The sequence below is a fragment of the Phalacrocorax aristotelis genome, chromosome 4 (genome assembly GCF_949628215.1).
Source record: "Phalacrocorax aristotelis chromosome 4, bGulAri2.1, whole genome shotgun sequence".
Classification (NCBI taxonomy): Eukaryota; Metazoa; Chordata; class Aves; order Suliformes; family Phalacrocoracidae; genus Phalacrocorax; species Phalacrocorax aristotelis.
The window spans coordinates 24,433,455-24,449,412 of NC_134279.1; the positions used below are offsets into that span (position 1 = coordinate 24,433,455).

At 57.8% G+C, this 15,958-nt stretch overlaps 2 protein-coding genes across 3 annotated transcripts; both read right to left on the bottom strand.

Moving 5' to 3' along the window:
• Nucleotides 1–6,164: 6,164 nt before the first annotated feature.
• On the bottom strand, nucleotides 6,165–8,763 carry LOC142056199 (sulfotransferase 1B1-like). Of its 2 annotated transcripts, none has more exons than XM_075090625.1 (8): nucleotides 8,428–8,763; nucleotides 7,798–7,949; nucleotides 7,455–7,583; nucleotides 7,256–7,353; nucleotides 6,954–7,080; nucleotides 6,764–6,858; nucleotides 6,507–6,687; nucleotides 6,165–6,432 (listed from the first exon to the last, which is right to left on the bottom strand). In XM_075090625.1, exons 2-8 carry the CDS (start codon nucleotides 7,943–7,945, stop codon nucleotides 6,320–6,322), a joined length of 891 nt encoding a protein of 296 aa, XP_074946726.1. In that variant the 5' UTR covers nucleotides 7,946–7,949; nucleotides 8,428–8,763; the 3' UTR covers nucleotides 6,165–6,319. The 2 variants fall into 2 exon arrangements, with proteins under 2 accessions (XP_074946726.1, XP_074946727.1); XM_075090626.1 differs by having other exon boundaries at nucleotides 7,798–7,946; nucleotides 8,428–8,677.
• Nucleotides 8,764–9,022: 259 nt separating this feature from the next.
• LOC142056879 (uncharacterized) lies at nucleotides 9,023–15,193 on the bottom strand. The gene is made up of 16 exons (XM_075092405.1): nucleotides 14,772–15,193; nucleotides 14,574–14,699; nucleotides 14,369–14,466; nucleotides 14,147–14,273; nucleotides 13,954–14,048; nucleotides 13,690–13,870; nucleotides 13,462–13,568; nucleotides 11,977–12,098; nucleotides 11,382–11,504; nucleotides 10,535–10,686; nucleotides 10,220–10,348; nucleotides 9,993–10,090; nucleotides 9,771–9,897; nucleotides 9,589–9,683; nucleotides 9,332–9,512; nucleotides 9,023–9,257 (listed from the first exon to the last, which is right to left on the bottom strand). Exons 1-16 carry the CDS (start codon nucleotides 15,043–15,045, stop codon nucleotides 9,145–9,147), a joined length of 2,148 nt encoding a protein of 715 aa, XP_074948506.1. The 5' UTR covers nucleotides 15,046–15,193; the 3' UTR covers nucleotides 9,023–9,144.
• Between the last annotated feature and the right edge of the window lie 765 nt (nucleotides 15,194–15,958).

Here is a 15,958-nt window from a genome sequence, read left to right on the forward strand (position 1 = left end):
TAGAGGAGTCTTCCAAGATATGTAAGCATCATGCTCTGAGTTGCAAGGAGCAATTTGCTACACCGTTTTGCTTCTTGCTGCTCACCTCTTCTGTGCCTGGGCTGCTCTGGCCAGGTTGGGAGTTGGGCAGAAAGAGCTTAAATAAGTTACCCACTGAACTGATCTTTTCAAAAGGAGGAAGTAATATGATATGACATGATCACAACAAAGCATGCATTCTGGGGTTATTCGTTGATATGTTATGTTCCAGTAATTTAATAGTCAGGATGGTCTTTCCCATGCTAGGCTATATTATAGTGTTATTACAGAGCCAGATTCTCAGAAGGACTTTGCATCCTGTAGCTCAGAAATACATTGTCTGACTGCTAAAAAAGATTTCTCACTCCCTTTAGGGTCCCAGCTGGCAAAACAAAATTGATCATTAGGTGATAGGCTTGTTCATAAACTGTCCACAGAACAAAGAGAAAATCTTGTGGTTTGTTTGCAGACTTTTTCAGAAGTTGGTATGTTACCTGTGCTGGGTGTGTGGCCCTTGAGTCTGGAGATCTACGCAGGTGTTTAATGACTTGAAACATAGGACTCTAAAGATGCACCTCCATGGTTTTTAAATATTGTCCATAATGTTCAATGTGACTTTTTCTAAACCCTCAGAATTCAGGGCAATTATGCTGGCGTGTTTGAACAGTAATTTGGCCAGCAGTTTCATTACGGTCTCTCCATAGAGCTTTGTATTCAGGATAATATCTTTTTTCAGGCTAATTTAGCTTGTTTGGGAAAGTTCTGTAGGAAATGTAAAGCTTTTCCAGCAGCTATTGAAAGGCCATGTTCCTGTGGGCTAGGGCAGGTGGGAACCTGGGTTTCTTTTCTAACCCCTCAGTAACTAATTCCTCCATAGTAAATGAGAGTTATTACTAGAGGAACCAGAGGGTTAAATTTGTCTTGTTTCCATGGCCAGCTTTTAAAGACGATACTCAGATTACTCTTAATGCAGACAAGCATTCTGAGAGGATTAAAGGACAAAATCCAGCAAATGAGAGAAAAGCGGGGCTGAAGGAAGTAGATGGTGGTGTCTGTATTTCCCACATCTAGCATTACTAAGCAGAAGTGCTGCAGATGCTGATGCAACCTCCAGCCTTGTTAAACAACAACAGGCAAAGGCGAGTTATGCAAAAGTTAGGCAATACAAACTACTGTTTTCCACATACAGGTCTCTTCACCATTTTGCTGAATGGGGCTTACAGTGTACATGGTACCTTTATTTGTAGAAAACACTGGGGCCAACCAGCACCTCAGAAATTCAGTGCCAGGGTAGAAGAGGGAAGCTTTTGCCCTGAGAAGCGCCAAATGACTCTGTGGTTTTCCTTTAACTTACTGCAATAAAGCAGCTTCTGGACTGAAAGCAGACTTGAAAGTCTTGACTATCTTTTTCGGGGGGGGAGGGGGGGAAAGCAGGGGGCGGGGGGCAGAGCTGGATGGGGAAAATACCAAGGTTGGCTCATTCCTGAGTGCAGACAGAAGTGAGTCGATTGAGCAATTTTTCACGGGTACATGTGCAAGCTCTCAGTAAAACATCTGCTCCCATGTAATCCCTGGGGGTAATAGGGAAGCTCCACCAGAAGTTCATGAGCTGAAATAGCCTTACTATAACCACCTTTCTCAGCTAAATTATATCTTTATACCTCTTCCTTGCAGCTGTAGGACAAAAATACCACAGGCTAGCTTTGTAGCGTTTCACTTGTTATTGATTCAGTTTAAGATTTTATGAACTCCCTTCACTGCTGCTGGAATGCTGCAGGGGCACCTTGACATGTAAATGTATAAACATGGGGGTGACTGGCACTGGAGCCACTTCCACTCTGCAAAGCCGAGAAAAAAAAAATAAATGAGAGAAGGTCCAGGCCAAACTTTGTGTCCCTGCTAAGAATTGTGCATTTTGGTGGAGAAGAGGTACTGCCCTCTGTCCTTGCACACTCCTTACAGTGAGGTGTGGCAGTGGACACTTGCCGAAGCTGCCTGCAGATACTGCACGCCCCCATCTTGTGAGCATCTGCCCGACCCCCAAGGGAAAGCTGAGTCCTATGGAGATGGGCAGATCTGCAAATACACAGTGTATAGACATGATGGGACTGATCTACTAGCTCACCAGCCCGGAAAGGGGCAGTTGCTCTCTCCCTCCCACCTCCTCACACGTGTTTGCTGCTCATGCTCCCATGCCAAGCCTTTCCCTGTGCCAGGTCAGCTTGCCAATGATTTATTTTAGTAGATGAGTTTGCTGCTGGGCCAACAGACCAGGCTGTCATAGAGAAGGGGCCCCGCAGAATGGTTGGCCTGCAGCTGTTGCACTGAGCCACGTAGCATTTATGTGTTCAAAGCTCTGCAGGGGAGTGAAAACTAAATTGAAATCCCTGGTAAATTTTGCCTGAATCCACCAATTGTACATGACCCTGCTGTTGTACTGTAACTTCTTGCTGGCTTTCTGGTCTAAAAACGAAATCTGGAAGCAGAGCGAAGCTCACCTCTGGCCAGGGGAAATTTATCAGAAATAACTTTTTCTTACTTGGATGCAGCCTGCTCAAGGTCCTGAGCCGCATCTGTGTCTTGCAGGAGTGAAGTTTTGCTGTCTGACACTGGAAGCTGCTAGCAGGAGGTTTGTACCTGGGCCTTGGTACACAAGCGGTACACCTGCCACTTATTTCCCAGAGGTATATCCATGTGGGAAGTCTGCACCTCGGCCTCAGCACGTGTCCTCGGAGACAGCCTGCTTTCCAGCACTGCCTGTGACCACGACTCCTCTTGTGTTTCAGCTTGCAGGGAAGGCAGAGACTGCTTTTCCCCTGATACTGGAGCTGACCCATCGCGGCTCGGTCTGGGATGCGGGGGGAGCACCTCACTTGCTGCTAGTTGGAGCATGGAGGAGTGTTCCTGAATGTCTGTCTGGGAGGCAAATAGAAGCACCCCCTCTGCTCCCAGGAAATAAGGTCTGGAGGTTTGGACTTGGGCTTCACCTCTTAACTGTGAGGAATGCTATTTCAGCCCGAGGCGTATTTCACCGGAGTAGGTTTGTGTTTCCACCTCTGTTTGCACTAGAGGCGTGGGTGGGATTTCACCTGGGGCTGCTGTATCCTGCACCTGGGGTGTTCTGAGGCTGGAGGAGTGAGAGGGAGGAACATTCGTTGCTTTGGATGCCTTCAGCTCGGATGTCCAGACCTTGGCATGCGATGTGGGAGCACCCTTGGCCACTATTACTGTGAGGATCAAGGACTTCCCCTGAGCTCCTGCCTCTAAGCCAGCAGGTACACTTCTGTGGTACACAGCTCTGCTCCCGGGCATCCGTGCGTGGCTGTGAGGAGGAAGGCTCCTCCGTCCTTGCCGGGGCTTTCACCCGCTGTGTGTGCACCTCAGCATCGACAAGCAGCAGGAAAAGCAGCACTGTGTTCATATCAAGAGATTCAAAGTCCTGGTTTTACAAGGGTGTTTAAGAGGGAGCTGCATTCATCCTGCCCTGATTTGCTAGATGGTGCCTTTAAGGGCAAAGTTACTTCTGCAACTCCTCCTCTGGCCTCATAACCAAATACTTGTTTCTTTCCCAGGGCCTTAGCAGCTTGGGTCTACACAAAACATCTGGGGCGCAGCATTTTAGCCTCCCCTAGCTGGTTATGTTGCATCTTTTCAGCTGCTAACAAGCACCATATCAACAGCAGCAACAGCAGGTGGTGTTAGGATTGCACTTTGAGCCCAGGGCAAAAGATATGGATACAAAACAACCTGGTTCTCATCAAAAGTGGTGAATGAAAGCACTTCTTGAAGCATGTTTGATACCATTTCACAGGAGCAGTTACCAGAATATGAAGAGGAAAGAGGTGTTATTAGAGAGTCATCTGACAGACCAGAGATGCTTTGGGGAAACAAAAAAACAAATCTGTGTGCTTCCACACAAATGGAAACATCTAAGGAGCAAAGCAGGGGTGATTGGAAGGTCTGGCTTTATACCCAAGCAGCAACAAACAGTCATGCAAGAGATCTAGGGAGGGAGGACAATGCCTGGAACAAATTACAGAGCAATAAGTTGTTGACGTTAGCGGAGGAGCAGTCTCTAGCAAGAGAAGCAGGGCCAAAACACGTGCTGGTGGTGCTGAGTTGCAATAGCAGGAGTAAGAATGAAAGGAAATTCTTGTAGCAAGGCATCATGATGTCGAGGGTCTGAGAGAGAAACCAGCAGAGGAAATCCAGCACCTGCATAGACTAAGACGCCTTCAGCCTAAAAACAGACAGCTGGGGGAGGAAATGTGTTATGAGGAAAGCCTGTAGAGAACCGAGGGGGCTGAATTGCTGGAGTATCTCAGTGAATTAAGTAAGGGACCTCAGAGAAAAACAAACAAACAAAAAGGCAAGTTTTGGGGAAAAGCAAATCCCCAGGGGTGGTACAGTGTACTATGGGATGTGGTGGGAGTCACGAGAGTCAGGGTTTCAAAGGCAGATTTGTAGAAGACACAACTACAGTGTGACCAGACACAGGGAGCCACATCTGGCTCAGGAGCTGCTTTCCTACGTGGCATCTTCTCGGTATGACAGAAGCGGCTGGAGCCACTGCTCGCCAGTTCAGGTATCTCTGCTCCTGTCTGTAATTACCTGGATTATTTTTACCGTCTCCTTTTCCGGCATCTCTGGCTCAGTTTTGTTTGTACTGAGACTGCAGGGTAAGAGGGGCCAGCGAGGTTCAGAGCCTGCTGCGTCATTCTGTAACATCACTACAACTAAGCGATACATTAACTGCATGATACAACACAGAGAAGCGCTCAGCATCTGAGAGAGAACCAGAGAACATTTGCAGTTATTTTATTACGACTTAAAACAACATTTCTTCCAAGGAGGGATCTCAGTTCTATATCTTCTTTTTCTCCTTGTGTTCTCCCCACACAGAGGTAGGTGTATCTCTGCTGCGATGCCCACCACCCCCACTTTTGTTGGGTTTGTGGTGCCTAATGGCCAAACTCAAAGGATTTTGCTGAACAATGGGATTTAACTCAGTTTTTCTGCCTGTATTCCTGGACAGGTCCCACCTGACTGTCAGTCTCATTCCTAGAGCACAACAGAGCTGGTTCACATGCAATAGCCCCTGTTTCAGTGCTGGGTTGTGCCTGGCTGGATCCCTCTCACCTTGCCTGTAACCCCAGGTCCCCGGTCACTTTTTTTAACCTCTTGGCCTCTTTCACCTACTTCTGAGAAAGAAACTGCATCTTCAGAGAAGCTCCACGCCTACAGGCAATAAGCCATTTCCTCCAGGTTGCAGGCAAGTTGGTCTCACACATGTACCAAACGGAAGAGAGGGTGATGAACATGGGCAGGAGGGGACAGCATCCAAGCAACAGTGGCCCAACAATCACCTGACTCACAGTTTCCTTTTCTTAAATGATTGTGACGTAAAACCAGCTATTTTAAAAACTCCAGCCTTTAGCAGTGCTGTTCCAGCCCCCTAGCTGCATCACATGCTGCAGTGGGCCCTTTTGCTGTGGCTTTTCTGGCCACGGTGGAAGGGGGAGCCGCCGAGGGCGCCCTTTTCTCTGACCCCCTGGGGACCCGCCATACCTGATGGGCGATGTGGCTGCAGGGAGACCGGCACAGCATAACAGCTTCCACGTCTCTGGGAGCAGAGCGGCACAAAAGCAACGGGCAAATCCTCCGTTTGCCTCCAGCTTCGTTGCTCCTGGGTGGAACGATTGGTTCCAAGCTCCCCAGGCTGCACCCATCCCCTGGCCACCCTGGGGCTGGTTTGGTCCCCATCCCGCTCACCTCCTCTCTTCCACATGGCCCCAGAAGCGAGGTGGGAACATGGCTGTCAGCGTGCCCTGTCCTGCCCCGTCCCCCTGCAAAGTGTGACATCAGCAGGGTGGATGCTGAGGTAGGAGGCAGTGGGTTCAGGACCTTTGCTAGCCCTGTCCATGGTAGAGGTGCGCATGTGGAAGCTGCCAACAACTTTTACTCATCATGTGCTGGAAATGCCTCTGTACTGTGGACTGGCTTTATTTTTCCTCAAAAAAAAAAGCCACACAGGCATATCCCTATGCATGCCCTGGGTGGGCAAGGTGGGGCTGGGGTACTGTGAGGTGGGATGAGGCTCTGCAGCACTTTGCAGCAGTGCAGCAGCTTTCACACAGGTGCAAATCTGGGAGGAAGACACAGAAATAAAACTCTTTATTTCTGCAAAAGTTCCTTGGCGTGGGAAAACCGTTGAGATGCAGGCAGGTGGGAGCAGTGCTGGAGCTGCTGCTGGGGAGTGGGATTGGTGGGGGGCAGCTGGGGGGCATGTGACGGCGCTGTCTCAAATCTGGGTGCGGAAGCGCAGGTCGGTACCCAACATCTTCTGCACATAGTCCTGGTCAAAGCGCTCGCTCTGGGCCACAGTGAAGTGGTTCTTCCAGTCTCCAGTGGTGCCTGGGAATGGGCAAGATGGGGCTCAGCAGGGGCCAGGGGGGACAATGCACCAAGAACCCCGCGGGGCTGCTCACCTTTGCGCATGAAGGGGGAGATGCCCTGGTCCATGAGGTGGGAGGGCACCATGCTGTAGTTGGTGGTGGGGTTGTCCCGCATGGCCTCGAAGGAGGTGTGTTGGGTGATAGCGTCCAGCGCCGCCTCCGGCAGCTCCCGTCCCAGGAACCGGGCCACCTTGGCAATCTCCCGGCGGAGGTCCTGCAGGGGACAGGCTGATCCTCACCCCTCCTGCCACCCCCCAGGCCCCACGCCACCATCCACCCTGGCCCCTCACCTCCTTTAAGTCCTCGTAGAAGAGGTAGAGGATGGGGTGATCTTTCCTCCGCTCCCAGTAGTCCTTGACATGGTCGTACCAGGAGCCATATGCCACTGTGTGGGGAGAGCAGCCAGGAGGGTGTCAGTGGGTGACAGCACCCTACAGAAGGGATATGGGGTGACCCCCCCAGAGGGCTGCCCTGTCTCACCCCTGCCAGCCATGAACTTCTCCAGGTACTGGGCCCACGTCCCAGGATGCGGCTGGAACTTGTTCATCAGGTCAAAGTGGTAGTAGGAGACAGCCACATCCTTGGCATTGCGCCCCACGTATATCATCTGCAGAGGGGCCATGGGGTACAAGGGCCAGCCCCAGCACCCCCAACAGTGGAGATACTCCAGCCCCTAGGGCTCTGAACACCACTTAGGATGCTGGAGGGAGCAGCAGGGGGTCCTGTCCTAGGAGAACGGGGGCTGCAATGCCCCTGGGGCAGAGCCCAGGGTTGGGGGTTACCTTGCAGCCGTTTTCCCAGAAGGACTTGGGCAGGATATGTGTGGGCAGGTGGGTCTTCACCACGCGGGGTGAGGGCAGGGTGGCCAGCAGGTCCGTCCCTGGGGAACCACAAAACACATCGCCAGTGGGCCCTTGGCAGAGTCCCCCTGGGCTCAGCCCTCTGTGGTGTGCCCACAGCGAAGCCCCCATGCCCTGCTACCTGCCGGCATCTCCCCGAGGGCAGAGAACTCCAGCATGGGCACCCTATTGGTGATGATGTCCCGCTTGCACTTCTCGGGGTCGCCGCCTTGCAGGATCATGTCCACGATCTCGGTGACCCAGGTGGTGCCTGAGGAAAGCAACCCACCAAGGGGGCATCCAGGGGGCTTAGCACTGACAACCCCCCGGACCTTGACTGGGCACCATGGGGGTGAAGGGAGGTCCTGCATGGCTCTGTCCTGACAGCCCCAAATGTGCTGTGTCTCCCCAGGCAGCAGGTCCCAGCGGTACAACACGCTTGCCCACCTGGTACCACCACATCTGGTGGGCTTGGGGATGCTCACCGGATTTGGGGAAGGTGACCACCACGATGTCCTCGGGACGGCTCTGGAAGGTGTCAATCCGCTCCCAGTCCTGGGCGAAGGCGCAGACCATGGGGATGCCGTGCACCATGCGCCAGGGCTGCCGCAGGTAGGTGTCTGCATCAGCCATCCTGCTGGGGACAGGAACGTGTAGAGGACCTGTCTGGTGAGGGGTGTCCCCTTTGCCCTCCCAGGGCAGCTGCTGGCCAGAGCACCATGGGCACCTGGAGCCGTGCCTGCCCCAGGGAGCAGCAGTGACGCCACCAGTGCAGGGACCAGAGGTCACCACAGCCCTGCTGCTGTGCCTGCCGCTGGGGACAGGGGTCCCATCTGCTGGGGCGGGAGCCCACCCCATGACCCCATCAGGGCTGGGTGTGCCTGTGGGGTGCTGGTGTCACCCAGGCCAGGCACTTCTCCCCTTCCTCATTACCCCAGGGGAGCAGGGAAGCAGGACCCTGGGGTTATTGCAGCAGTCCTGAGCCCAGGGGGAGGTTTAGGGGTGCTGCACCCCAAAGTACCCCAAACCCACCACCCTGGACCCCGCAGCATGCAGCCCTGAGCAGCTGAATGTGGGCAGGGCACCCACAGGGCGCCCCGGGGCACCCGGCTCACCTAACACCGTGTCGCTCTGTGCTGGGAGGGTGACACCAGGAAGGTGACAGCAGGAGGGTGACGCCGAGAGGGTGACAGCAGGAGGGTTATGCTGGGAGGGTGACAGCAGGAGGGTGACAGCAGGAGGGTGACAGCAGGAGGTCAGGGAAACACGGGGTCCGCAGCAGTTTTTACAGGGAGGAGAAGGGAGGAGGCAGGGCGGGCGAGGGCAGCAATGTTTGCCAGCGCTGCAGCTGCCGGGAGGGAGGAGCGAGCATGGGGAGAAGCCGGCAGCCACTGGTCTCCTGCTGGGGCCCCAGCAGGCATCTCCAGCACTACTGGACCCACTCCCTACCCACAGGTCCCAGCCTCTGTCCCGCCACATGGGGACAGGGAGGCCACCTCTCACTGCCTGCACCCAGCCAGCACCTTCCCCACATGCGGTTTTGCCAAAATCCTCTGCGGTCCCGTGAGCTGCTGGCAGCAATCCCCCCGCCACAGCAGCTGATGCAATGTGGGGTGGCACCAGCTTGCCTCCAACCCGAGGAGAGGCCAGCAGCTCTGGGGGGATGGCTGGGTTGGGGTCAGCACAGGCACAGGTCAGTGAGCATCCTGGTGGGGGATCAGAGAGGGCATTTTATTTCTCTTCAGCAGTGCCAGGAGAGGGGAAGGAGTCCCGGGTGCAGCAGCAGTGCCATTGGCATATGCCGGATTTGGGGGCTGTTCAGTGGTGCCTCCTCAGATCTGGGTGCGGAAGCGCAGGTCGGTACCCGACATCTTCTGCACATAGTCCTGGTCAAAGCGCTCGCTCTGGGCCACAGTGAAGTGGTTCTTCCAGTCTCCAGTGGTGCCTGGGAATGGGCAAGATGGGGCTCAGCAGGGGCCAGGGGGGACAATGCACCAAGAACCCCGCGGGGCTGCTCACCTTTGCGCATGAAGGGGGAGATGCCCTGGTCCATGAGGTGGGAGGGCACCATGCTGTAGTTGGTGGTGGGGTTGTCCCGCATGGCCTCGAAGGAGGTGTGTTGGGTGATAGCGTCCAGCGCCGCCTCCGGCAGCTCCCGTCCCAGGAACCGGGCCACCTTGGCAATCTCCCGGCGGAGGTCCTGCAGGGGACAGGCTGATCCTCACCCCTCCTGCCACCCCCCAGGCCCCACGCCACCATCCACCCTGGCCCCTCACCTCCTTTAAGTCCTCGTAGAAGAGGTAGAGGATGGGGTGATCTTTCCTCCGCTCCCAGTAGTCCTTGACATGGTCGTACCAGGAGCCATATGCCACTGTGTGGGGAGAGCAGCCAGGGGGGTGTCAGTGGGTGACAGCACCCTACAGGGTCCACACACACACCTACAGGTGCCCTGTCTCACCCCTGCCAGCCATGAACTTCTCCAGGTACTGGGCCCATGTCCCAGGGTGTGGGTGCAGCTTGTTCATCAGGTCAAAGTGGTAGAAGGAGACAGCCACGTCCTTGGCATTGCGCCCCATATATAGCATCTGTGGAGAGCTTGGTGACACATGTGGTCCGGTGGGGCAGGTCCTCACCTTACCTCTGCTGGGTCTCTCCAGGTGTGTCCCCTCCAGCCTGTTACCTTGCAGCGGTTTTCCCAGAAGGATTTGGGCAAGATGTGAGCTGGGATGTGGGTCTTGATGATGCGAGGTGATGCCATGGCCTCCAGCTGCTTCGTGCCTGCAAAGGAGATTTCCCACCAGAGCACTCCTGCCGCTGGCAGGGTGTCCCCCCACAAAACCAAGCCTGCCCTCCATCTGGCCCCCGCTGGCCCCCGCTGCCCTGCACCACTCCTTGCCACCCTACTACCTGCTGGCATCTTCCCGGGTGCAGCAAACTCCAGCATGGGCACCCGGTTGATGATGGCATCCTGCTTGCATTTGTCAGGGTCACCACCTTTCAGGATCATGTCCACGATCTCGCTGATCCAGGTAGTGCCTGGCAAGGAGAGGTCAGGCGTCCAGCTGGCACCATTGCCACCGGTGCCCCATCCTGGGCACCAGAGCAGCGCTGTCCACCAGCATTGCCTTTCGGCATTCCCCCCAAATCCCAGCCTGGGGGGGGCTGCAGGGTGGTGCCTCCCTTCCTAAGTGTGGCCCCTTTTTGGTGTCTGGGCACACTCACCAGATTTGGGGAAGGTGACCACCACGATGTCCTCAGGACGGCTCTGGAAGGTGTCAACCCGCTGCCAGTCCTGGGCGAAGGCACAGACCATGGGGATGCCGTGCACCGTGCGCCAGGGCTGCCGCAGGTAGGTGTCTGCATCAGCCATCCTGCTGGGGACGGGGATGCGTGCGGGGGGCTGACAGGCAGCGGGAGCATCACAGGACCACCTCATCCCCTGGGGTCCCCAAAATCCCTGCTGAGCCCAACCATCCCAGCCACAGGAAGAAAATCATCCCTTGCTCGCTGGCATCCCAGGAGGTGGCACCTTCTTCCCGTGGGGATTTTGGGGGCCAGCTGGTGGAACAGGAAGCGTGGAGGGGCAGAGCCAGTCCTGGGGGTCTTGGGTCAGTGCAGGCAGTGGGCAGCTGCCCATACCAAGCTGGCACCAGTATTCTTGTGGGGTAAAATCTCACAGGGGCTTTGCTGTCTGGGGTTTCAGGCTGCTTTCTGCCCCCTGCCCCAGCTCTCTGTTGCACCGCAGCATAGGGAAGCCCTGCTTGGGTGTGCTACATGAGGGTTTGAAGGAGATGGGAAGGGTGAGTGGGGCTCACAGGCCTCTCCCCAGGAAACCTTTCCACCTGCTGGCCGGGACAGAAACACTGGAGATGTGGCTGCAAAACCCACACACTGTGATTTTTAGAGAGCAACCAGAAATCCATCTCCCAGGGGCTTGTGGGGATACCGAGACCCTCCAAGCCCCCTACACCCCCCACCCCACCCACCCCATGCAGGCCCTCTGCTTGTGAGGCTGGGGCACCCCAAAACAGTCCAAGCCCCTAGACCATGGCCAGGGTCTCTCTGTTACCTGCCTCTTTGTTGAGCGCTCCAGCAGGGAGGAGGCAAACCTTTGCCCACAGCTTGTGGGGTGGGGGATTTGTTATTTTCCCTTCCCTGGGTGGAAGACAGAGGCACAGGGAGGCGCCTGGGGCTGTGGAAGGTTGGGGGACATCATTAGGGAAGGGACCCGGAGCAACCTGGTCCCGGCGCTGTGGAGGGAGGAGTGTAGGAAAGGGACAGTCCCCAGATACCTGTGGTGAGCTGTGCCATGCTCAGCACCCCCTCCCACCCCGTAAAGATACAGATGGCGGGGGGAAGAATCACCGCTTCACCCTCCGCCTGCAGAGGCAAACACAGGGAGGAAATCCCAACCCACGTCCCGCAGGTTTGAACATCACATTGTCCTGATCCAGCAGTCACTCCCGTGGATGTCCCCGGCTCCTTGCTCCAGCACAGGGCTCACTAGCAGGATGTGGGGGTCAGGTTTTGGTCACCCCCACCCCCACAAGGCACTCGACTATGGGTCCAAAGTTTGCCGGGTTGCAAAGCATGATTGCAGCCGATCCCGTGCTTCTGGGAAAAGGATTTAAAGGCGCCAGTGGTGGTGAAATGCTCCTCCTTACCTGCTTCCCACCAGCGAACATGAACCAGGAGGAGTGGGGAGGGCAGAAGAGATGGCAGCTGGACAGGGGGTGCAGCTTGCTTGTTTGCAACCTAGAGAAAAACGCCCCGATTCATCCCCAGGCTAAGCTCCTGGTGGGGCAAGACACGCCACGTCGGGCGTTTGGGAGTTCTGCAGGCAGGGAAATGTCTGCGTGTACAAATCCTGCAGGCAAAGCCAGGAGCTGCGGACGCTCAGAGATCTCCATCGGCATCTCAATAAATATGTGGAAAGGGTTTCTTTCTGTGGGAGAGCTCTCCTCATAGTGCTGCTGCCCTTTAGGAGCTGGATCTGGGTTGCATCTGTCTGGGGACGAAACAACCCCACAAGACTACCTTGCCAAACAGCTGCAATATTGGAAACTTGTCATGGTTTAACCCTAGCTGAATGTCCCCTGCTTCCTCCTTCTTCCCCCAGCTGTGTATGCTGAGCATGACGCCATATGGTGTGGGATGTCCCTTTGGTCAGTTGGGGTCAGCTGTCCCGGCTGTGCCCCCTCCCAGCTCCTTGTGCACCCCCAGCCTGCTCGCTGGTGGGGTGGGGTGAGGGGCAGAGAAGGCCTTGGCTCTGTGTAAGCACTGCTCAGCAGTAACTAAATCATCCCTGTGTTATCAACACTGTGTTTTCAGCACAAACTCAAATTTGAACAAGCCTCACACTAGCTACTATGAAGAAAATTAACTCTATCCCAGCACAAAAGTCAAAACAGGCTGGAAACAGAATGTACCTGGGGAATTTGGGTCTCCAAAGCAAACCCTTGCCCCTAGCGGGATGGGGACTGGTTTTCTCCAGCCTCCCCAAACAAGGGCTCAGCGCAGCCGAAGGTTGCAGGGTGGGTTTCCCATCTGGCAAGGATGGCGATGTTGCTGAGCATGGCAATATGCCGGCAGAGAGGTGTTTCCCTTTGTCTTTGCTCCAGAAACCACAGGCTGACAAGCTCTGGCTGGGCCAGGAGCCTGGGGCGAGCCCCACCACCGCCCGCTCTGTCAAGGAACTTGTCACGACCCAGAGGCACGAAAGCTCCTGTGCACACAACAGCTGCGGGGGCAGCGGGTTCACCGTCGCTTTGGGGTTTTTCCACTCTTTGCCAATCTTTGCTCCTTCCGGATGCTGTGGTAGGATGGGGCTGGGGCCGCCCAAAGTGTTGGGGGCCAGTGGTGGTTTTTGGGAGGGTGCCCACCCCTGGTGATGCCTGATCACCACCAGCTAAAAATGCACTGCGTGCTCCCACCCTCCCGCCCACCAAGCGTGGGGGTGCCCCTGGCCACTGCCTGGGATTCAGGGGGGTTCAGGCCCCCAGCCTTTCCCCACAGGCAATGGCTCACCCTCCAGTTATCCCACTTTATTGCAGGAGGAAAAGCAAATCGGTGCGAGGAAGCTCCATCCAGACCCACCCTCCCCGCCGGGGGAGCAGCGGCCCCCAGGAAGGGCGATGAGCCCCTCACACCTCCATCTGGAAGTGGAGGTCGGAGCCTGCCATCTGCTCCCTGTAGTGCTGGTCAAAGCGCTCATTCTGGGCCACAGTGAAGTGGTTCTTCCAGTCCCCAGAGATTCCTGGGGGCAAGAAAGCAAGCGTGGCAAATCCTGATACCCCCAAAATATTTGCAGCCACAGATGGGTGCAATACAGCCTGGGGACACCCCTCCCACGTCCTCCACTGCTGGCTGAACCCCACCTTTCCGGAGGAAGGGGGAGAGGCTGTGGTCCATCAGGGTGGTGGGCATGGTCTCATAGTTGGCGGCAGGGTTCTTCCTCATCTCCTGGAAGGAGGTGTGGTGGAGGATCCTCGCAACCATCCCCTCTGCCACCTCCTTGCCGAGGAACCGCAGGATCTTCTGCACTTCCTGCCGTGGGTCCTGCGGGGAGGCTGATATGAGGAGGCTGCCAAAAAGGCTGGGGGTGGGCGGCCAGGGCGTCCTCCCCTCTGTCCCACCCTCACCTTCTTCATGTCCTCATAGAAGAGGTAGAGGAGCTGTTTCTCCTGCTTCTTCTTCCACCAGCCCCGCACATGCTCGTACCAGGATCCATAGGCCACTGTAGGATGTGGTCAAGGGGTCAGCCAAAAAGCAGGGCGGTGGGGTTGCCCTCCATACTGGTGTTTTGGGGTGGGCACCCTGGGGCTCAGCACCCACCTTTGCCAGCCATGAAGGCCTCCAGGAACTCGCTCAGTGTGCCGGGGTGGGGGTGCATCTTGGCCATGTGGTAGAAGTAGTAGTAGGAGACGACGACATCCTTGGGGTTGCGGGCCATGTAGATGACCTGGGGACAGGGGAGGATGCGGTTGTGGGGTGCAGAGTGGAGCCCCCTCCCTGCCACTCGGACAGGGAAAGAGTCAGGGGGCACCACGGTGTTACCTTGCAGTCGTTGTCCTGGAAGGAGGTGGGGAGGAGCTGGACCGGGAGGTGGGTCTTCACCAGACGCGGGGATGGGGTTTTCTCCAGCAGCTCGACGCCTATACCACCGTGGGCTTAGCGGTGTGAGCCCCAGCACCCTCACCCCGACCCTGGCTTAGCCCCCTCCCCACTCGGCCCAGGGGGGCTGCCGGGTCAGGGGACTCACCGCTCTGCAACCCAGGGGCCTTCATTTCCAGGAAGGGCACCCGGTTGAAGATGGCATCCCGTCGGCACTTCTCCACATCGCCATCGTGGTAGATCATGTCCAGGATCTCGCTCAGCCAAGTCGTGCCTGCAGCACGGGGACAGCGTTGGAAGGGCTGGCCTCACCCCACCCCCCTGCACCCTTCCCAGGGCCGCTCACCCGATTTGGGGTAGGTGGCGATGAGCAGGTCATCCGGCCGGGCTTGGAAAGCCTCCACCTGCGGCCAGCCCTCGACGAAGCACTTGTAGAGGGGGATGCCGTGGAGGCTGCCCAGCTCCTGCCTGACCGCGTCTTCCCTCCCCATGGCGGCAGCGGGGCCCCGCGGCGGTGGCTCGTCCTCGCTGCCGGCGGCCGCCGCGACCTTGGCACCGGCTGGATCCTGCGGCGGGACCGTGCCCGGGGCAGCGCCCGGTGAGGCGAAGTCCGCGCCCATCACGTGCGGCGGAGGCGTTGCACGTGCCACCGCCGCAAAGCCTCCGCTGCCGGCCGCGTGCCAGCGCCAGGCCGCCACGGGCCGGGAGCGGGCCGCAGCCGCGCTCCTCCCCCTGCTTCGGCCCCTTCCTTGGGTGCCACGGGGCTTCGGGGGCGCCGGGCCAGCTCTGCCACCCGGGGAACCCCGTCGCCGCCGCCGGCCGCACTGCCGCGGTCCCCGGGAGCCCCGCCGCCCCCCCGCGAGCGGTAATGGTTAACGAGAGCCGGCTGGGCCAAGGGGCGCGGGGGGGTGTGTGTGGGGGGGTGGCGCAGGTTTAAAGGGCCAACAGCCCAGGCGTAGGGCGGTTCTGGGGTGCGCGTCCCCCAGCAGGCTTGGGGGGGAGCCTGTGGGGCGCCCACGACCCCAGTCCACGTTGGTCACCGGGAAGCGACGGGCGGAGGGGGCCCCGTTACAGGCGGGTACGTGCGGGAGGGGCCCGGCGGGGCGGGCAATAGCGGCGGGGGCGGGGGCGGTCTGGAGGGAGGGAGGGGGCGGGAGGGAGCGGGAGCGGCTCGTGCCCGGGCGCGGCCGCGGTGTCACCGGCGCCGACCTGCGGCCGCCAGGGGGCGCCGCTGCCGCGGGAGCGGGCCCGGGCCCGGCGGGGGGTCCCGGCTCCGGGCGGGCCGGGGCTGCTTCCCGGCCGCGGCTGCTCCCGCTGCCGCCGCCTCTCCCCGCCCGAGGTCCGGGACCGGGGAAACTGGGACAAAACCGGCGAAAAGTGGGTCAAACCGGGGGCGCCTCCCCCCTCCTCCCCCCTCCTCCCCCCTCCTCCCCCCGCTCTCCGGCTCCGGTGCCGGAGCTGGGCACCGGCCGCTGCCCCTTCGGTGCCGCCTGAAGCTCAGGCCCGGGCCCTGCCCCTCCCCACGGGCGGCGC